Raw genomic sequence first — 24,135 nt, 5'->3', positions numbered from 1 at the left:
TATACCCAGAAGACCCTCTGATGCTGATCTGAGCTCAATGAATATCATTACTGCATGATAGTGAGTTAAAGGCTGTTCATGCACAGGGATCCTGACAGGGACATATGCGCTTACAAAATTACTTGCCATTCTATCTATATAAGTCATGATGATATAGATTTATTGATGTTAATTCAGTATGTCTATGAATATTTTTATATATAATATTTTTTCATTTTTTTTATATTATTTATTTTTCATCCATCCATCCATTTATTCATCCCTTCATCCATCCATTCATTCAAATTAAATTATGTTATTAGCATCAGGGTTCTCACACCTTGGTTAACTTCAAGTTCAAGGATCTTTCAAAGACTTTCCAGGTCTAACCCTCAAATTCAAGGACTTCAAGAGTGGACATATAAACAGATATGTATCAGCCTGCCACAAATTAAAACTGTCAGCCAGTGGACAAAACTAAAGCAAGATCATTTCTTAAACGTTATACTTTTGTACAAGGTTATTTGTTTATTTATGTATTTATTTAAAAACAATGTTTTAAATATTTATTAATTTTATTTACTTATTTACTTTGCATGAAAAATACATGTCTCTGTTTACTTAATTAAATTGGCAATTTTTGTTTTCTTGTTTGATGTATCGTATAATTGTTTGTTCATTATTCATCTAATGGACATTGCTCTGGCAATACTATGCAAATCATGCCAATGAAGCTCAATTGAATTTGAATTTGAGTGGAACCTTGAATTGAACCTATTAATTAAGAGCAAGGTTACATTAAACGCATTGAGTTATGAAGTGCATCAGAAGCAAAAGTGAAACTTGGAGAGTTTTGGCTTTGGATTGAAATTCACCTTAAAATGGAGCTTTTGTGTGTTTAACTGGGATGTTTCAGCTCAAGTAAAATGACATATGTCAGTTGTATGACAAATAAACATAACTACGCTTGAGAATGCATCCATTAACTTACTGGAGCTATTATTTTAATATGGACAAATGAGCTTTGGAGCTTATAAAACTCAGAAATCATTCAATACCATTACAATAATGGGAAGAACTTGAATATATCAGTATATATACACTGTGAAAACAATTCTTGCTGATTTAAGTTTTTAGTTGAATCAAATGAACTTTTCTAGTCATCTCAACTTACATCAATCAACCTGACTAAAAATATTAAACTTTGAGTTAAACTTTGCATAACTTAAACTTTGCATAACTTAAAACGTTTTGCTGAAATCTGATTAACTTTTTAAAATAAGTTAAAGCAACATAAAAATATTTGTTGTCCTGAATTTTTGTCAATAAGTTTTACAGTGCACCTTGGATGGCTATCGAACTATTGCCTTACAGTACCAATATTGTGATTTTTTTTTTTCACAATAAAAAGTCATTGTCTCCAAATATAAAGAAATGATTGCATGATGAGATATGCATAGTACCTATGGTTATCACTAGTTGCATGCAAACTTCGTCTTCTCAGACATAACAGTAATAGATGAGGGCTGGAAGAGTTTGGGTCATGTTGTCGATGTTTTCTAGACCTCAAAACATAATCCACTTTGGTTGCTGAACTAAAGGATGAGGACTCAAATTAATGAGGTAAAATGAACACAACAGTTAACTGTGATGCTGATAAAGCCTCTGAAACTAATTTTCAGAAATCGTAAAAATGCAGATGAATGTGTTTTCCAGGTTACATCAGACTGAACAGTTTGACAAATCAGAATAGACTGTCAAAGAGGATTAGGAGGCCCTTTTTCACATCAGGTATTAAGATGTGTCTCAACAATCCAGCTGCAAGTGGACAAAGGAGTCACATTACCGTTCATATCTGGTGTTTAATTGTGTCTGTTTTGTCCACTTTTAACCACTTCTCTGATAAGGAGATTAAACAGATTAAACATATTAGGAGTGCTAAGTGAACATTATACTTTTTTTTTTTACCTCTAATGCAAAACAAATCAAAAATTAGCATTTTAAATCTGTCTTTCGAGCACGGTTCTACATTGTGTCCCACAGTTAATAGGCAGCAAGAAGCCACTCTTTAGTGGGGGTTCAGATGCATTTGACCACATGTGCATTCACACTACAAGGGCAATCCAATCAAATGCATTTTTTCACCACCTCTATATGTGCTAATATAAGCTCAAAACATTTCCCACCATATTTACACCTGCATTTAGCATTGTCCACTTGTGATCTAATTGACAAAAACACATCTTAATTCCAGGTGTGAACAGGGCCAAAAAGAGCAAAATTCCTGAACGAACAATTCCAGATACTGTACAAAAATATGTATATGTACAGTTTGTCAGAATTATTGGCCCCCCCCTTTGAATTCTTTCTTTTTTTAAGTATTTCCCAAATGATGTTTAACAGAGCAAGGACATAACATTTTAAGGTCAAAATTTATTAGCCCCTTTAAGCTATATATATTTTGATATTGTATAATGAGGGTTTGTTCTGTAGACCAACTTGCTTAATTACCTTAACCTGCCTAGTTAACCTAATTAACTTAGTTAAGCCTTTAAATGTCACTTTAAGCTGAAGTGTCTTGAAAAATATCTAGTAAAATATTATTTACTGTCATCATGGCAAAGATTAAAAAAAAATCAGTTATTAGAAATGAGTTTTTAAAAGTATTATGTTTAGAAACGTGTTGAAAAAAATCTGCTCTCCATTAAAAAGAAATTGGGGAAAAAATAGACAGGGGGGTTAATAATTCAGGGGGGCTAATAATTCTGACCTCAACTGTATATAACACAAATATAAACTATACAAATAAATATTTAAAAAATAATGATTTATTTATTGTATATTTATATAATGTTTATGTGTGTTTATATTGGATCCCACAACACATTATAGATCTAAATGTATTGTAGGAGACTCCCAAAACAAAATAAGGAACATTAACACACTGGAGGCCACCATTTTCTGACACAGCAGCTGAGCAGTATTTTTCCCTTGTCAACACACTAACAAATCAATGAAAAAACACACAGTGGTAATAATATCTTTTAAGTAAAACACACAAATACCTGAAGACATTTCTAAAGTAATTAAGGGCCCCAGTGAGGGCCCCTGGCTGTGAGAGGGCATACAGATATGCTTCAAGGTCTTCTGTGGTGAGCCAGCGGCCCTTACAACTGATGCCTGTGCTGCGGCTGGTGAACAGACTCTTCAGTGCCTGTAAAAACACATTAGTGAGCAATGAGAAAGCTGTATGAGCTGAGTCAGAGTTTACAAATACATTTATTCATTTAACAGATGCTTTTATCCTAAGCAACTTACAAATGAGGTTAAAAGAATCACTGGAGAACATCGACATATGGATGTCATGAAAAGTTTAAGTTAGTTCAGCAGGTTTTATTTATTTATTAATTTAATAAATTGAGTCTTTGTAACCGAGTGTGCGCACACACACAAAACACACACAGTGAACTCCTGGAAACACATACACCTGTCGTCGTCATTATCATCATCACAGAACACACGTTTATGCTGTCCAGAAAAATCTGTTGCTAAATGAAAGGGAAACTGTTGACATATTAAATATGAAATATTATTTTGTTAAGTCAAAAAAAAAAATTCTCAACATTTAATTTAGCTTTGGATAAATTAATTAAAAATTAATTTAATCTAAAAAAAAAATTGTGGTCAAGAAAAAAAATACATTTACACAAAGTAAAAACATATTTACAGAGATCATTTATTTTTGGTACAATAAATAAATAAATAAATAAATAAATAAATAAATAAATAAATAAATAAATAAATATTTATTAAACACACAGTTGAGGTCAGAATTATAAGCCCACCTGAATTATTAGCCCCCTGTTTATTTTTTCCCCAATTTCTGTTTAATGGAGAGAAGATTTTTTTCAGCACATTTCTAAACATAATAGTTTTAATAACTCATCCTAATCTTTAAGATTTATTTTATCTTTGCCATGATGACAGTAGATAATATTTTACTAGATATTTTCAAGACACTTCTATACAGCTTAAAGTGACATTTAAAGGCTTAACTAGGTTAAATAGGTTAACTAGGCAGGTTAGGGGAATTAGGCAAGTTACTGTATAATGATGGTTTGTTATGTAGACTATCGGAAAAAAAATTTGCTTAATTTTAACCTTAAAATGTTTTTGTTTTTTTTAAATACTGCTTTTATTCTAGCTGAAAAGAACAAATAAGACTTTCTCCAGAAGGAAAAATATTATCAGACATACTGTGAAAATTTTCTTGCTCTGTTAAACATCATGGGAAATGTGGGAAATATTTTTTTAAAAACTTCAAAGGGGGGGCTAATATATATATATATATATATATATATATATATATATATATATATATATATATATATATATATATATATATATATATATATATATATATATATATATAAAGAATGCTAGTTTAAACAGTATAGTTCACAAATTGGAAACATCTTATGCTATCCAAGATCCACCATTAGATGAACTAAAGGGTTCCACGAAAAACTCTCTTTGTCAAACTTTTATGGAAGAAGTGAAGGAAAGTTTCTAATTAGAATGCATGATATCAATGATATAATCAACACACTAACACTAGTGACTGAGAGTCCCGAGCTGATTCCTAATGACTCGGTTGTGTGTGTTGAAGACAGATGGATAAACTTGGCCTTATGATTCACTCTGTATTTGTAATTCAGACAAAAAAAAAATTCACATGCTGGGCCAAAAAGCTGATCAACATATGTAGAATAAACCAAATACAAAGTTGAAATATTATCTATAAAGTGTATATGTTTGCAAGCTGTCATGTCCACCTTATTCACAGCACCATCACTTTTATTTTCTGATTCTGATCACTTGACCTTTTGTAAAGCTGCTTTGGAACTATAATTATTGTGGAAAATATTTGAATAAAATAAACCAAAGGATAATCATTAGATTAAATTTCGTGACTATTTCACGAACTGCCATGATACTGGGTTGCACGCTGATGTGCCTGCATGCAGACGTGACGTGCGTGCTCTCTTTCACGTCCGTGTTTTCCAACCCAGCACTGCTTTTTTTTCAAGACCGATTTTTAACCCAAATTGGGTTAAATCAACCCAATTTTGTTACCTAGCAGTCTCAACCCAGCATTTGGGTTAAAAAACCAACCCAGCATTTTTTAGAGTGTGGGTCATTACAATACTTGATGTTGATTTTATCAGTCAGCTCTTTATTATCAGTACTCTGTATTACGAAGAAGTCTTCACACTAGTTTTGCTCAGTTTATTTAGTGTATATACAATTACTGCTCATAGTAACAATATCTTTGAGAGTAGTTTCATGCTATTTATACAAACATACATACATACGCAGTATAAATTATACTGTAAATGATAACTTTTACTTTTCAAATAAACCTTGTTAAACTTTCTTATTAAAGAGTTGATTGGGCAGTTCATAAATACATTTATTAATATAAAGGTGTTGTTTTTGTTTTGTTTTGTTTGGACTACAGCAACAAAGTTGCTGTCACTTTTCAGCAGTTGTATGCATCTGTATATACTGAATAAAAGAAAACATATTAACAAAAAAACAACAACTTTGTAACAAATTTAATCAATCTCACCTTAAAATCATTGATGGAAAGCATAAGCTCTGGGAAATATGGCAACTGGAAGAAAAAGTAGTAACTTGACTTGAGCATCTGACTTGGGTGACGAAGGGCATAATCTAGGCAAAGAGGAGAAAAAAGAGAGAGTAGTAAAAAATTACAAATAATATATCTAGGTTCCAATTAATTGGAAGTAAAATGCAACTGAAGTAATTTGTTTAAAAACATTTTTAATATGTTTTTGCTTTGTATTACACAGATTTGGAAGTGTTTTTTGGAAAACTATCCCTTTAACTATTGTAAAATGCCTTTGAATAACATTTCTAAGCACATGGGTCATATATAAAATGCCAATAAATGCTTAAAAATTAAAGCATGCTTTTGAATTACTGACTGAAATCATTGCTTCTTGGCAGTCTTCTTAAAATCATTTTAATTTTGGCGTGGTGCACTGCGTGGCTGACACACATTTTTGCTCCTGAGGACTACACTCAGAAAAGCTCATTTTTAATTTTCATCAACAATTATGCTCTTCTGTTAGTATATTAACCTAAACAGGTGATACACTTTTTCAAGATAAAGCAAAAACAGACATTTTGTATTTGTCGATTATGCAAATAAAAAGAATCAAATTCAAACTATAACCTCACATAGCCAGATCTACATATTATATAGATTCACATATATACTCCATAACAATGTTACTTTAATGATTCTGTGGAATTGAAAATTTCATGCAAATATGTAACCATGAACCATAACCTAAACCTTGAGATTATAAATATCTGAAATCTTAGCGTTCAAAAACAAAATACTAAGAAAATCACCTTTAAAATTGTCTAAATGACAGATTTCTTAAAAATATTTACAGTATTACGCCTGTTTCACACCGCAAGCGAAAGCAGTGCGTGAGCAGAGCGTGCGCAGCGCGTACGCATTTGCCTTTCACACCTCTGCTCTTCGGCAGCTGCTGCAGAGATCAATCTATCTCTATCTAGTTACATATCTCTCTCTATATACGAATACACTTTTTTAAAAACTTTTCATCTGCACCAAGGCTCATGACAACCTCCTCCAATGCTGTTTCTTTAACCTGCAAGTCTTTATTTTACAAATGATATAGATCATACAGTACTGTATGATTCTCAAGCTCTATGAGGAGTGTCATTCATGTCTGGTGCACTCTGTGATATCATGTCATTTGGTTTTTGATTGTCAGGTTGTTGAAGAAATAGTTATAATAATATTTATACAATATAGTTATATTGATATTTATACATGATCAAACTAGTGTTACTTTCTCCGCTTTAGTAATGTCCAGCGGCAGAGTAACAGCTCGTGCAAAGGATGAGACGGACAAAAGTAATCAATGCACAATAAAGGTTCACAGTGTGAACAGCTCCCGAGTGAACATAAAACAAAGCCGAATAAAGCTTTCTTCCTCTGCTTCAGCTGCACAGCACACGCCGAGCTCACATCATCCAGAAAGCGTGTCGAACAAAACTACCCATAATACACTTAACTATGGACTACAACTCCCGTAAATGGCAGTCTTAAAGCAGCCACTTTCTATTTCCCCTCTCCTGCAACAATAGTGTGCAACTTAAGCAAAACAGATACTAAAATTGTTTTACATTTGGTTTTGTAGTTCGGGCCTAAATGCATGTTTGTTGCAGTTTTTAATCGTTTAAGTTCATTTGATTGACTATATACAAGTCACTGAATATTTTATAAACGCATTTATTGGGTAAAATTGCAACTTTTTACTGTCATTCAATGTGTTTTGGTCATTATCAATGCACTGTCACTTTAATTGAGCGTGAGCAGCGCAGCAAAAATAGACCCAGCGCCGAAACTATCGGCACTGCTGCTTCAGCGACGCTCACGCCTCGCACTGACGCGTTGCTGCTGTGTGCAGTATGAAAGCTCTAATCTGTTTACATGGACGCTGAAAAACACGCGCTGCTCATGCTCTGCTGACGCTTGCGGTGTGAATCAGGCTTTAAATTTGCAAATATCTTAAATGATTTTTGGCAAAATAGAAAAATCTATTCTTTTATTCCGAACAATATATTTTTGTAAATAAATTTAGCCATTTATCTAAACATTTAGACTAAAGAATGTTTTTGCTCAGCAGCATTGACAGCTTCTGGATGTTTGTTTTCAGAATATATCGCTATAAAAGTATTTCAATACCTTTTTTGACTTCTCCGTTAAAAACCACCAGTCTCAATAATAACAAGGATATGTGAATTCTACATTTAGGCCTATACTTAGACGGTTAGTACACCCAAAAATGAAAATTGTGTTGCTAATTACTCACCCTCATATTGTTCTAATGCCCGACAGCTTTGTTCATCTTCAGAACACATATTAACACATTTTACATGAAACTGGAGAACTCCCTCACTCTCCATAGACAGTAATGGTCCAAAGACATTAAAATTTCATAGAAGAAACCAAAAACATCATCAAATAGGCTGCAGACGGTCAGCCATTGGGTAACGATAGGCCATCGGTGAGCATCTGGCAGGCTGGTTTGTTTTGTGTGTTCCATTTGTTGATTCTAATCAGGTTAACATCAGAGAAAGTCAGTCCAATTCAGAATGTAGAATCTGCGGCTCACTATTTGTGAAAGAGAGTGCTCTAGTTGGTAATTCAGTAATGAATCAGAGAACAAGAAAAAAAACTGGAGTGACTAAACCAAGCAAATGGTTTAAATTAAGAGAGAACACATGGATTATTAGGTTATCAGACATATTTGACATAAGCGAATCCCTCTTTGGTGAGTGACAATTACTGGGAAAATGTTACTAAACGCTGCTTTGTTTATGATTTGTATGTGCACATAACAGGTTTCTCTTTGTGAAATGATGCATATCACTAGCACGCTCTTTAAAAAAACCAACTGCACCATTGACTTTAGACCAGCTTTTAGTTGGTCAATGGCACATTATATTTCAGTTGCCTCAAAAAGGAATGCCAACAATCCACCTTAACACACAATTTTCATCAGCATGTGCACGGGCACATAAATAGGCACACATTAATTTGCTATTTAAACAACCTGGAAGGAAAAATGATAACTGTGCCTGCTGAAACTAGCGAAAAAAAAAAAAAAACGTGTGTCAGGCGTATGATAGGGTATGATATGTTTTAACAATGTTTTTATTTCTGTACTTTTCTATACTTTGAACATCTCAGGAGCGTTATAGTCTATTGAGGATGATGGAATGCTCCAATCAATTTAAAATATCTTAATTTGTCTTCTGAAGATGAACAAAAGATCTAAAGGGATTAATATGACTTGAGGGTGAGTAATTAATACCAGAAGTTTCATTTTCTTTGGGTGATAAAACTGATATGAGCCAGTTGTGTTTAACTGTTATTTTGCAGTTCACTGATTTCATTATCAGTTTTTGACAGTATTTTTCTTGCAGTATTGTCTCTAGGCAATGAATGTTTCAGTAATGAGATCTATTTTCTAAAAGAACATTGAATCAAATGGTTCATAAAACATGCAATGCATTGTTAAAACTGAAGAAACCCCATTTAGTGGAGATAAATTCCAAAAGAACATGAAAGTCATGTACGTGTCACTCTTAGCGGGTACTAAGTGTTATTATAAGAGGGCGCCGTGTCTCTGCCAGAAGCCCACATGTAATTACCTGCTCCTCCAGGCTGGTGCACACCAGACAGATGGAGGGCAAAGCCCCATTATTCTCTGGGCCTAACAACAATATTTCACTGTGAATGATGCAGGTCATACTAATGAGCCCTAAAACCAAACCAGAGCCTCCGGGGCGGATATGATAGAACAGGTCTGATTGTCAGATGCATAGGGCACTTACCAGTGAATACACAGGGGTGAGGGCTGTTCAGCACTATGAGTTTTGTCACCATTTCAGGATAGTGAATTGCACAGAGCCATGCGATGATGCCACCCCAGTCATGGCCCACAAGAAAACATCTGTTGTATCCTGAGGAAAGGATCAGATGGAGGAAGCTGAAATGTTTGTGTCTGTTGAGTTATGTACGTATGCCTCAAAATGAATGGAGTAAGTGAGAAACAAGACAGCAAGAGATAGCGAAAACAGTATTAAGTTTGATTTTTACAAGTAAGCACCAGCCAATATGTTCTTACCTAACAATTGTAATCACAACATACATTAGATAAAATCAGATGTGGCCAAACAGGCATGTTCTTTTTAATTAGTATTTCCAGCTTTCCTGTTTCCTTTGTTTTAGTCATTAAAAAGTTTCCATAGTAACTGATTATGTTGTTCACCTGTGCCTCATTTAGTTCACTACAAATGCATCCTCAAGGGATTTTTCTGTAGAATACAGCTTTCATGCACATTTTGACTTATTTAATACATCAACTGGAGTTACAGGCCACTGCCACAGTAAACCACTGCTCAGTCTTGTATTTCTGTGGATTATTGATTGTTTGCCACCTGCCCCGACCTCTGCCGCATTATTAGATTACTCGACTTAGATTTCCTTTAATATACTGTTTGCTCCTGTTGACTTTGCCTGTCTGACCATCTTGCTTCATAATGAAGCTCCTTGTGCACACTCAACTTAACAACCCTCAGTTTCCTTAGTATTTGACAGATATTGTCTTTTTAATGTGTTTGTAGAGCTGTGGTGTAACCTACTCCAGTCACCATCTGTCACTCAGAATTTACTTTATTTACATCATTTTGTCCTCTGCATACCAACCTTAATGCATCACCATTACTTTATCAAATTTGGCTAAGGAATATGGCTATCATTAATGTGATTTATTTCATTCATAACTGAATGTGGAGAGACCAGAAACAATAACAAATGTTTAGTAGACAGACAGTTAAGTGTGGATGTGTGCATGTTAATGAATGAAATAGAAGATAAAAATAATATCTTATTTGCAAGTAGTTTAAATGGTTTAAAACCTAGTTAAAAATTCCTAGTTAATTAGTCGTACTTTCTGTTATTTGTTCCGTAATATCCTATTAAATAATTGATGTAAAAAAAGAACCATTACTAGCACATTTACTGGCGTTCTTTTTTATTTTAAATTCTTTATTCAATTCCCAGAAAGTCTTTGTTATAACCACTAACACGTCAGTTTCTTAAATAACATTTAATTACACATTACAGTGATGTAACTAAAAACATTTAGTTTTCCTTTGTTTTAAAAAAAAATGTATTGTGTATTAGTGTTAATGCTAGCAAAACAATTCTCGTTCACACAGATCTGTGAAAATGATTAAAAACTTATAGTTGCCATTGTCACTTTTGTTTACAAATAAATATGTATTGAAATCAAATGTATTTATTTATTTATTTATTATTTGCATCTTGTGTTCCAAATTGAAGGTCAAAATGTTTATTCAAATTGGAACTGTGGCATGTTATTTTAAAAATACAAGTTTGAATACAGCTTGCATCTTTTTCTAATCTTAGAGGGCCAATTATGATCTCCTTTTTTTAGTTAATGCTTTTTCTTTTTTCATTACCCCATGGTAACCAGCAAATTCCTCATTGTGCTACATTTCTAGCACATCTGACCAGTGAATCCAGCTCATGTAATCTATGTAACCAAACGGGGAATTTAGCAAATGCAGTCAGTGTAGTGACATAAAAACAACAAAGAAAATATACTGGATGTCTGACATGCTTTTATTTGTATCCTCCAATACAGCTTCAAACCTGGCTTGTATATGTAACCTCCATGTGTGTTTTTTCTCATTCCCATGGTAAAACCATTTTTTTTCAAGATTTTTAAAACAATGTCTTTATCAGTAACTTTATAGTTATCATGGGTGGTGTGAACAAGCCCTTAAGTCGTGGACCATTTCTTAATTCATGGCCACAATATTTAGTTTGTTACCTTATATTTCTATTTAATCTCAAATCCCATTTTTAACAGTATAAAACAGACAACAATGATATTATGTTGGTTAATTTACAAACTGTGTTTATATATATATATATATCACACCGCAGTTCATTTAATGTCATATCAAGAATGGACTAAGGATGAATGACACCATTGCTGTGAGGCAGGGTGAATGTTTCCATTGTCTGCAATAGACTGATTCCACTGTCAAGGAGCTGAGGCCCTGGAGCAAGACATCATCATGAATCCTAATAACATGTCATTGACGGCCTGTCATAATACAGCGCCAGTCACTTACGAAGCGAGCAGACAGATGGCTTTACTTTTAACATGATATAATGTATATGTTATGGAATCACACGATAACCCAGCTTAACTAATGATAGTGTATTGGAAATCTAGAATGTTAATCAGACTTCATTTTTAAGCAGCCTAAGCTGACAATATGTATCTAAAAAGCCAAGGACAAATATGCAATATATCCTTTCAATTACTGTTTGTTTACATGCCACTGTTGTTTGTTTTATTGATTAAAAAATGTATAAATCATTTACCATAAGTCAATGATCAGAAACAACATGCACCATTCACACACATGCAGATTTCTCAGGCTAAACAAGTTCTGATACTCCTAATATCAACATATGCACATAATTACCCAACATTATTAAATTCAATTTATTGACCTTCATTGTCAGAAAACTGGGAAAAACCAATTAAACTGAATATCACAGGAGGGCTAATCATTTTGCCTTCAACTGTATATATATTTAATATATACAGTATATTGTATTTCTATATAGTGTTAATCTACAGTTATACTTGAATTACACTGTAAAGCAGCTCGTCTAGCAACTGTGTGTTTTGAAATCTACAGACAGTTCATTAGACTTCATTTTAAGCAGCCCACACTGATGTCAACACGTGTCTAAAAAAGCCAAGGGCATCTATGAATGGGTCACCTTCACATTACAGACTATTGGGAGGAGCGCTACATTAGCATTCACCACTACAACAGCCTTATCAAAAGCTCCAGACAGGCTGGGATGTGAAAATGGAAATAGGGCTGAGATAATGGAGCCAGTCTGTTCTTACCCAGATACTCCACAATGTCCTTGATGTCGGTGACAAGGTAGTCCAGTCTGTAGCTCTCAGTGGACGAGGGCAGGTCAGACTCACCGTAGCCTCGCATATCCACTGCTACCACGCGAAACTCACTCTTAAACTCCCTGAGCTGGTGACGCCAAGAAAACCTAACAAAAAATAAAGAAATTAAAGAAATAAGGGATAAAGATTTAAGATCGTTACTACAGGTTAAAGGTATGCATAACTGAATATGTTTGTTACTGAATTTAGATCATCAGCCATTCTTTCAGTTTGTTTTTTACATTTACATTTTTTATAAAATATTAAAAAACAAAAATATGGTGCTGGGAGTTTGTCAAAGTATATAAAAGTAACAAATGAATGAATGAATGAATGAATGAATTATTCAATCAATCATTCAATCAATCAATCAATCCTTACATTTATATAGCACTTTTCTAAACACTCAAAGCGCTTTACACATTTTTTGGGGGGAATCTCCTCATCCACTACAGGTGTTCAGCATTCACCTGGATGACGCGACGGCAGCCATATTGAACTGGTCGGCACACCACACACCAGCTTATTGGTGGAGAGGAGACAGCGTGATGAAGCCAATTATGATATGGGAATGGTTGGCAGTGGCGGATTTAGGCATGGGCAATATGGGCGATCGCCCAGGGTGGCATCATGCAGGGGGTGGCATAGGGAGACGGTGCAAAAAAGTGCCCCAGTAACAGTTTTGTTGCTTTGACTAAGCAGGGTTATGAAGCAGAAAGGAGGAATAATGAGTCAGGGAAAAAAAAAATGAGTCAGGGCGGTAACTAAGACTTCATAACATTAATTCTCAGCCATAAGTCAGGTCTAAGACAACAGATAATTCTATAAAACATATATATATTTTTTGTGTTCTATAGAACTGTCATAATTAATATTCATGCAAAAGTCTTGGAATATTACTCTGTACATTTTTTTTCAGTTACATTTAGGATCGATTTCTGTTTAACCTGTTTAACAATAGGAATGTTGTAAAAATAGCAAAGTGAAGTGTTTCAATAAAATGGACAGCTTTTTTTTTTTAAATATATTGTTTCTTTAAAAATGGAAAATATTTAGATAATGTGGACACTAGTGGTTATATTGACCAATTGCTAGCACTTTAACAGCATTAAAACAGCTAAATGAATATGATTTTAATAAATGTAAGCATCATGTAACCATGTTAACACATAATCGGTTCAGTTGAATCATATTAGAACAATGGTAAAACTATTTGCCAATTGAGCCTTTAAAGTTAGCTAAAAAAAAAAAAGAGAGAAAGCTGAAAAAGCAGAAGTCAGCCTAAGCATGATTCTGTTGAGTCAGTTGCAGCAGAGGCTCCCATGACCCAAACCCAATACATTAGAATATAAATGAGCTTGAAATAAGGCCAAATCCCAATTCTACCCCTTAGCCCTTCCGCTTACCTCTACCCCTTGTTTTGCGCATGCACGCCAAGGGGTAGGGGTATCCAAATTCTCTTTAGCTTGAAGGCGTAGGGTTAAGAGGAAGGGGTGAATAGCCCTTCGAACTAAGATTTTTTAGGGACCACACTTCAAAACCAAGGGGTAAGAAAATTTTCCCGAATACTCCAGCCACAACGGCAGTATTGCTGAACCCGGAAGTAAGGAGATCCACAAATTAGTATGTTTTGTCATTATTAAAAATTTTTACGACAAACAAACATATGTTTCATGTTTTACCATCATGCTTTTTTAAAAAAATGCTAAATAAAAAAACTGCAAAATTTCGCGATCTATAATCACTATTAATAACTCCTGTACTGCAGCCCCACAACATTTTCTCACTCAATGACACTGGAATACCCTGTCAGTAATGCCTAGTGGCTGAGAATGAGCTTTTCACAGTGTCTGCTATAATGTTAATGTTGTGTTTGTGTGTTTACATACTGTAGATGAATATGGCCACTGTGTAAATACAGTACATTACGATCTTATTTCCACATTAGATCGTTATGATAACATAATATATGCCTTCAGTGATTCCCTGAAGATAAATACCAAAAAATAGCACAACTGTAATAACTACAGCAGTCGTGATCGTCTGATCTCACATGAAGCAAGAGATCGTGATGACATATGATGACGTGTGCAGGTGCTGTAGTGCTGTCCCAATTCTTAGGGGTAAATTTTGAAGCCCTAAGGGGTAGGGGTACAAAAATAGAATTGGGATTGGGCCTTAATGTGCATACACACATATCCCTTACTCGAACCTTCATGTTTCCCTATTTCTCAGCAGTGAGCGAAACCATCGACTTGCACTTTTTGAATGCACCAAACTAAAGTGGAGCAAAAGTCAGAGGAAAGGGGCGTCCTCCAGGTCTCCTCTATACTCGTTCAAGAGTTCATCACTGATTCTGGAGCAGTAGATTGGCCAGTGAAGCAGAAAGAAGCCATGCCACATTAATTAGGCACAGCTCTGTCCTGACCGCAGCTCTGCAGTCTGGCAGCTCACTGAAACGACAGCTTCACTGGTCCCAGGACAGTCTGAATGTCACCACAGTCCATATCACATTTCGGAACAGTAATACAATATACAGGCCATTTTAATTATCTTAACAATTAGAATATACTGCACCTCTTAGAAGGATATTAATAGTGCTGTTAGAAGGGCCTGGAATTGACACTTGCCAGGTAATAAATGCTAGTAAAAAATAGTTTTTTTAAAATCAATGCTTAAGTATGCAATTAAGTTGAACATGAACATAAACGTGCTAAGACATCACCTGATGAAGAGAATAAGCTGAAGGAAAGTGAGTGAGTGAGTGAGTGATGTGTTGTGTAGCTACTGATATATTCACATGGGCAGCTAAGAACTGCAGAACATACGTTTTCCTGTGGTTTTCTATCAGAATATATACTCATTTAAAATTTGAAGTGCACACCTATGATGAAAATCAACTTTTGTAAGCTGTTTAGACAGAACTGTGTGTAGGTAAAACAAAGTAAGTGTCTTTTTAAAAATTTCCTGACATTAAAATAGGATCAAAATCCCTCCCATTTTGAGGCCCAAAAATTAACATAATGCAGGGTTTGGGAACCTTTTTTCAGCAAAGAGCCATTTCTGATATTTTTGGCAAATGCATTTTTGTAAAGAGCCATTGGGGTATAACTCATATATGCACCCCAATCTATACCACTACTATGAATAATACAGGTTTAAACAAAACCTTTATTTATGCTCATGCACAACTAAAATAAACAAATATGAAGCATCACATGTTGAGCGAGTCCATGAATGAAGAAAGGACAATTTCTGGTAAATAAACTCTTTTTTTTCATGAAATGCAACATTATTTAAAATAAACAAACAATTTAGTACTAAAAAAAATTACACTTCAAATAGTTCATAATAAAGTTTGCGACAATCATTTTGGCTACTTTTAAAAAAACATATATTATTTTCTTATTATATTCATTTTTGCTAGTTTTGAAGAACAAAAATAATATTTTACTGTTTTTGAGTAATAAAGGGCAAAACGACTTTTATTTTTATGGTAACCATGCACACGCATTTGCCTTTCATTGGTGTCGCTATTCAGTTTTATCCACAGCACCGCACACATGCATTAGTCGAAATGTAAAAATTGTGATTGTATTTCCAATAGAAAACATTTCTAGTGATGGTTATAATTTTTTAAACTGTAAAATATTATTGAAGGGAGACAGCTGGAGAGCCACATATTTTTGATTGAAGGGCCACATGTGGCTCGCGAGCCATAGGTTTATAACCAACTTTATAACGACATTGTGTGTGACTCATCGTTGCAAAAAGGCTTGAATTAACTCCACAACAAATAAATCAAATAACTGTTGGGAAAGTTCTTGCTGTAATTAGGGAGATTCGCTTTATTCTTGTCTGTCACTGGGCTGTTTATCTACGTGAAGGCTACATGTTCAGAGTGTGGCTCTGACAAGAAAGTGGAACAGGTGGGCGGGGAGAAAAAGCTCATTTGCATTAAAGCCACAGGCAACAAAAACAGCTTCAATGACTTAACAGCTCAAATTTCACAGATTTAAAAAGGTATAATAAATAATTTGATGGGTAGTTTGAGCTAAAACTTCACAGACACATTCTAGAGACACAAAAGACTCTTGAAAAAAAGAAATCTTGAAAAATGGCTAAAGTAGGTGCCCTTTAATAGTTTTTGAAAGAGAAAAATATACACATTAGTTTTGTAATTTGTAACTTGTTTCTTTTTTATAAACTTGATTAATATTAGTAAATTAATATTTTTATAAATTTCAATTATTACTATTTTATTATTATTAATAGTAATAGTGTCAGTATCAGTAGTAGTAGTAGTAGTAAAAAAAATTATGGTTATTTATGATGAATTATTATATCTTTTTAACACCTAATGAAAAAATGTCAGTCTAATTTACATAGTCCATATTGCCATAATCTTTGGAAATATATTCTAAGTTCTTTCCACGAAGGCTTTTTTTTAAACAGGTTTACATCACTCTGAATGTTTTGTAAATTTTGAAAAAAATAAAATAAAATTTGTGAAAATGTTTGTCCACTGATTTTCCACACAAATGCTTGCAGAGATGAATGTGTTCAAAAAAGTTTGAAAAAAATGTTTGAAGTTTTACAAATATAAATATTACTTTTGTAATAGTTCTGTTTAAATAATAACAATAATAATTTGTTTAATTTATTTTGATCAATTTAATTAAATAATAGCAAATTATTATTTTATGCATGTCAGTTATTATTTATTAATATTATTAAACCATTTAAATTTATGAAATTATAGTAAACAAACAGACAAACATTTTAATGATACAACAAATTAACTGCTGTCATGAAAATATTTATGACTGAAAATGAAGTTCAGATGCATAAACCTCTAAGTGCCATCTTAAATGTTCTTCTAAAATCAACATTTTTTCTCAGTCTCCTATGTTTATTTTCAAACATTTTACATTAAAGACAATGGAAATAACATATTAATTGCCAAAAAAGTGAAATTACTGAACCTGCATGTAGGAGTCTAAAATGTTCATTTTAGAGGGTTTTTGCATCTGAACTCCTCAAATGTTCTCAGGTCACCACCACCCATTATATTGGTATCATTCAATGAGAATTATATTTCCTAAATACTGAAAAATATTTCCTAAATGATGTTTAACAGAGCTAGGAAATTTTCACAGTATATCTGATAATATTTTTTCTTCTGGAGAAAGTCTTATTTGTTTTAATTTTGACTAGAATAAAAGCAGTTTTTAATTTTTTAAAAACCATTTAAGGTGAAAATTACTAGACCCTTTAAGCCAGGGGTCACCAAACTTGTTCCTGGAGGGCCGGTGTCCTGCAGATTTTAGCTCCAACTCTAATCAAACACACCTGAACAAGCTAATCAAGGTCTTACCAGGTATTCTTGAAACAATCAAGCAGGTGTGTTGAGGCAAGTTGGAGCTAAACCCTGCAGGGACACCGGCCCTCCAGGACCGTGATTGGTGACCCCTGCTTTAAGCTATATATTTTTTCGAAAACAAATCATCGTTATACAGTGACTTGCCTAATTACCCTAACGTGCCTAGTTAACCTAATTAACCTAGTTCAGCCTTTAAATGTCACTTTAAGCTGTATAGAAGAGAAAAAATATCTATTAAATATTATTTACTGTCATCATGGCAAAGATAAAAGTTATTAAAAATATTATGTGCAGAAATGTGTTGAAAAAAATCTTCTCTCCGTTAAAGAGAAATTAGGGAAAAAATAAAAAGCGGGGGCTGATAATTCAGGGGGGATAATAAATTTGACTTCAACTGTATATACACACACACACACACACACACATATATACACACATTATATATATATATATATATATATATATATATATATATATATATATATATATATATATATATATATATATATATATATATATATATATATATATATATACACACACACATGGTGTAATGGAGTGTAATGGAGGCCAGATAGCGAAGTGCTATGCAGGTAAACCTCACTCCTCTGACCGCTAAAGGTGCTCTAGCAACAGACGCTAGAGGCCATGGTCTCTCGAGCAACCGACTCCCATACAAAGAATTGCCCGTTTGATCCCAGCTCAGACCGGATTGGGTACAGTAGGACAGGTCGGTTACATGTGGGGGCTCATCCGGGATGGGAGTGAGGTTTAGGGGGGTGAGTGTAACGGAGGCCAGCTAGCGAAGTGCTATGCAGGTAAACCTCATTCCTCTGACCCCTGAAGGTGCTCTAGCAACAGACGCTAGAGGCCATGGTCTTTAGCCTCCTTGTTAGAGCAACTGACTCCCATACAAAGAATTGCCGGTTCGATCCCAGCTCAGACCGGGTTGGGTGCAGTAGGACCGGTGGATTACATATGAAAAAAAGAACCCACAATCCCTGGCTTAGGATATACACACACACACACACACACACACACAACACAACACATAAACATAAATGTATTGATCACAAAAAATCTAAAATCTTTGAAACTTAATGTAAGGTACAAACTTTCATTTACAGCCTTGCATCACTCAGAAAATTTTGTAAATTTGGGGGAAAAAAGATGGTAAGGAAATCATTAGCCATATGTCATGATTTCTTTGCAAAAATGTTTGCCAGTGGATTTGCCCACAATAGTCTACATACTTGAATGTGTTGAAAAAAGAAAGATTACATGAATAGTTTGTCAGACATTATCTTTGATACCATGTGTATAATGTGGACTGATTCGACAACAACATAATTGCAGCATCCCAAGTGTGTGTGTATGCGAGTGTTTAAGTCTCACCAAAACTCTGGGAATCCATGCAGAAACAGCATAAGTGGTTTTCCTCGTTCCCCAGCAGCAACATAGTGAAATCTGAGTCCAGACTCCTAAAACCATACAAAAACCCGAGGCAGTTATTCTTCACTGTAAACTGAGAACATGATACATGCAGCCCAGTCTCTTTAATCACACAGGCCTGTCCATCCTGATGTAAAATCCATTCTCACATCACTCTCTGTTTGATAGAGCTATAAAATAAGACTTCTGTCCGCAGGCTTCAGCTGATATTAAAGCAATATCTTCCACTGACACTTATGGGGAAATTCATACGCAGTTAAACGACAGCCTGCATCAAATCGCATGCGATAGTATCCTCGGGTTATATAGCAACGTTTTTTGCAAATGCTAAATTTCTAAATGTTTGAGTCCAAATACAATAAAAAAGACATCTCACAAAATACGTAAGCACATATTATAAACAAGCTCTTAATTATTATTTAACTTGATTAAATATACATGAAATCATTTATTGATATATCTAGTATGTTAGGATTCTGGTTATATTATGAATTTTTGTTCATCCCTTAAAGGGCACCAAGGTTACCCCTTTTTTCAGATTTATTATGAATATTTTGTGTCTCCACAATGTGTCTGTAAAGTTTCAGCTCAAAACACCCATCAGATCTTTTATTATACCTTTTATAAGATTCTATTTTATAAATTTTTGCACTGGGTGGCGGTTTTGCTGTACTGTGCCTTTAAGGCTAGTCCTCCCTGCCCACCGTTTCTACGTGCCTTTCTGCGTCAGACAACAAACAGATATAAAGGAAGCAGATCTCACATAACGTTTAGGAGAAATACTATAGTAAGAACTTTACCAATGAGTATTTGATGCATTTGCTGTGTTAAGTTACAACGATGAGTCACACAAAATGACGTTACAAAGTTTACGCGCACGCACACACACACGCACACGCACGCACGCACACACACACACACACACACACACACACACACACACACACACACACACACACACACACACACACACACACACACACACGATACGCACATACATACAGATAGCACGCGTTTAGCTTTGCACTCTTTTTGCACGGAAATGTGACAGGATACTGGTTAATCTCCACTGCTGTATGGATATCTGTTATGTTAATGTACAAAATAAAACTGATTTAACGTCCACAAACCAGGATTGAAGCGTTTCTTTTATAACTGTTCTGACACGCGGCTGTGCTGATAAAGTAAAGCTACACACGTGCACTGTTTCCTCGAACTGAACAGACCTTTTATTCCCGGTTGCTTTGCGCTCGTCCTCTCTTGTTGATATGATTATACACGTGACTACCGGGAAATGTCATGCAGCTGTCAATCAATTTAGTGGGCGGGGGGACCGCACTCCTACGTCAAGTTGCGGTCGGTCTGAAAACCGCTCCAATTGGTCCACCGTTTTTATGTTGTTAAATTTTAAAAAAAGGACTCGGTGTGTTTATATCACCCCAATATGACTGTCTATACACTATTCCTACACATATTTCTGTTTAAACAGCTTGAAAAGTAGATTTCTCAATACCTAGAGGACCACAGCTCTGTAGATTTGAGCACCAACTACCTCCAACTCACACCTGCTTAATAGTCTCTAGTAGTCTCAACACCTTGATTAGTTGTATTAGGTGTGTTTGTTTAGAGTTGGAGCAGAACTGTGCAGAGCTGCAGCCCTCCAGGAATCCAGTTTGAGACCTATGCCTGCAAGGGATAATTCACCCAGTAATGAAATGTTACACAGGTACTACGTACTCACCCACAAGTAGTTCAAATGTTTCAAAAGCATATATTCTGAAGAAATCCAGTAATCATTGACATTCATAGTAGGAAAAATATGGATGTCGATGGTTACAGATTTCTAGCTTTTGTCAAAGTATATTCTTTTGTGTTCAACAGAAGAAAGACAGGGACAAGCTGAATAAATGATGACAGAATTTTCAAACTCAATTCTTGGAGGGTAAAGTCTAGATCGGATACGCGACCGGCCGGCTGTGCGATATGGACATCTATATAGCAGCATTTTTTATGACACTTTGTAACAATAATGATTTTTTTTACAGTACTGTGACGGTTGGGTTTAGGCTTGGGGTGGGGGTAGGCATTAAAAAATACAATTTATTGGGTAATTTAAAAGATAACATAAATAATAACTGGTACAACAACTGTTTTTACGTTACTGTGATGGTTGGGTTTGGGGTGGGGGTATAAATAATTCTCATTAACTCTTGGCCGCAACCGTATCTGATCTAGCAACAACCTTCATGGAGGGCCGCAGCTCTGAACAGTTTTGCTCCAACCCTATTCTAACACAGCTGATCCAACTAATCAAGGTGTTCAAGGGTAGTCTTGAACACCTTGATTATTTGAAACAGGTGTGTCTGATTAGGGTTTGAGCAAAACTGTGCAGAGCTGCAGTTTGGGACCTATGACTTAAAACAACAAGGTCAGTTGCCATTTTACCATTAAATAAAGGCCATGGGTTGATATCAGAAATTTTATATCAAGTCAGTTGATGCCAGTGCCTACAGGCCCATTTTGAATTTATTTCCTCGAAAAATGTCTTTATATCTTCAGTTACTGAAGAGATATGAACTTTGAAACAAAACTTAAAGTAGCTGTTTTCAAGTCTAAGACTTTTTAAAATAAGCTGCAGAATCAGAAAGCCTATCTGAACACTTTGTTCAAAGCTCTGCATGTTATGTTTATATACACATCACAGCTATCTTGAGACTGCCAAATGATTTCAGCACCTCCTGCATGGACAGTGAAGTCCAGGCTACAAATATTGTTTTGTGGGAAGCTGATCACAATCACTGTCTACCCAAATAGTGCTGAAATGATGTTCAGTAATGGACACTAGACATTTTCTAAAAAAAAAAAAAAAAAATGGAAAACTTCTTTAAAGGGATCGTTCCTGTAAAAAATATCTAACAAAAATACATAAAGATAGTTTTCTTTTCTATTATTGGACCAATATATATATGTATATATGTGTGTATATATATATATATATATATATATATATATATATATATATATATATATATATATATATATATATATATATATATATATATATACTTTTTTTGGACATTTTGACATTCACTGTATGATAATAAAATACAAATAAATAAATAGGTATAAATTAATTCTAAAAATGTCATCTTTTACATTCAACAGAAAAAAGTGATACGGTTTGGAATGGCATGATGAGTGCTAAAATTAAATGTTAATAATATTAAAAACATAGATGTGAATACTGTGGTTTTTGCAGTAATGCTCTAGTGAAATGTTTTACAAAGGATCTTTCCCCCCATAACTGTCTTGTCAAAAAGTTATGGACATCTTGGAACTATGACAGTAAAGAACCTGCATTTTAAAGATTAAAAAGTGAGTAAATCAAATTGTTGACTTCACTTTGACATCAATGGCATTGGTTCAGCCTGAGATTTTAGTGTTTTTCTTTTGTTCTTCATTGAAATAAAATTAAACTGTTTGATCTTAAATTATATTTATTTAGTCAAACCGTTCATAATTTACCAATCTATTTCTTTTTATGCACACTTGTCAATTTTGTAAAAAAAAATAAATAAATAAATAAAATTGTTGATTTCAGTCAGAAAAAAAAAAACTCAAACATTTGAGACTGTAAACTTCCTATTTCAAAGAAATAAAACTGAGAACTCCTGAGCTACGATATACCATCTGAGCAAATAAAACCTTTGGGAAGCATCGAAGGGCAAATTCTTGTTTTCAAAACACTGTCAAGCAATTTCTTACCTTGATTCTAACATAACAGTGGGTTCCCAAGGACGTGTCATTCAGGCACGCGGGGGGAGTCTCACGAACTGTCCACTGAAAGGTTGTTGACGGTCGCAGGATGATATTCCAGCCAAGTTTGATCAGCGCTACGCCCGTGCATAACGCGCAGTATCCGTAGATGAGAGACCAGTATCCCATCACTCTGATCTTCAGCGTCAGCCCGACTGTCAACAACAGCAAGTTATGGAGCAGTCTCGCCATCTTTACATTACTGCGGGGATACGCTTGTTGATCACGGCTTCTATTGATCTGTTTACTCAACTGCCTGCGTCTTAAGAACGCCGCGCATCATAATAGCCCCGTCGCACCGTCACGAGCGCATCCCGACCGGGGAGGATCCCTGTGTAGACGGTACGGAGTCGCGCTTACGTATGAAGGAAGATATGCTTAGTCGCAAAGGTGTTCACACTTTGGACTGAACCATTACACCACGTAAACACTGACAGAACTAAAAGGCTCGTTTTGTACAACGCTGTCTAGCTGGGCCCACCGCACACCGACGCGCGAGCTCACAGACTGTCAGCGCGCTGTGTTCTGGACTCTCGTGAACGCTCCCGGTAATATTATGATGAGCCACAGGAGCATTGTTTGGAAATGGAGAGGTCGCGTTTTTGTTGCGCTCGCGGTGTACATCATATTTTACAATAGATACAATAAAAACATTGCTGGCTTATAGTGCAATATAGCTGAATTAATGTCTAGACGACAATCTTGTTAGTCCCGCCTAATATTATAAATTGATCACATTATAAAAATGTTCTTGTGGCTGTGATAAGACACAGGTACAGTTTGCAAAATTATGTTAAGAGCAGTTAAAATAACTTTTGGACTTGGAATTAAAGTAATTGCAAATTCATTATTACC

The 24,135-nt window shown here is 34.7% G+C and overlaps 1 protein-coding gene across 1 annotated transcript in view; it reads right to left on the bottom strand.

Moving 5' to 3' along the window:
- The window catches only part of ephx4 (epoxide hydrolase 4), a 29,555-nt gene extending 5,681 nt beyond the window's left edge, over positions 1–23,874 (bottom strand). The window contains exons 1-6 of the mRNA XM_056459035.1: positions 23,230–23,874; positions 19,408–19,493; positions 12,579–12,736; positions 9,448–9,576; positions 5,612–5,715; positions 3,045–3,193 (exon numbers count right to left, since the gene is read on the bottom strand). Coding sequence (XP_056315010.1) covers positions 3,045–3,193; positions 5,612–5,715; positions 9,448–9,576; positions 12,579–12,736; positions 19,408–19,493; positions 23,230–23,472 — 869 coding nt within the window. The 5' untranslated portion in view covers positions 23,473–23,874. The remainder of the gene's footprint in view (positions 1–3,044; positions 3,194–5,611; positions 5,716–9,447; positions 9,577–12,578; positions 12,737–19,407; positions 19,494–23,229) is intronic.
- Positions 23,875–24,135: the final 261 nt, after the last annotated feature.

This window comes from Danio aesculapii, chromosome 6 (assembly GCF_903798145.1).
Source record: "Danio aesculapii chromosome 6, fDanAes4.1, whole genome shotgun sequence".
NCBI classification, from domain to species: Eukaryota; Metazoa; Chordata; class Actinopteri; order Cypriniformes; family Danionidae; genus Danio; species Danio aesculapii.
Note: the sequence above shows the minus strand (reverse complement) of the source record. Positions and strands in the feature narration are given on the sequence as shown.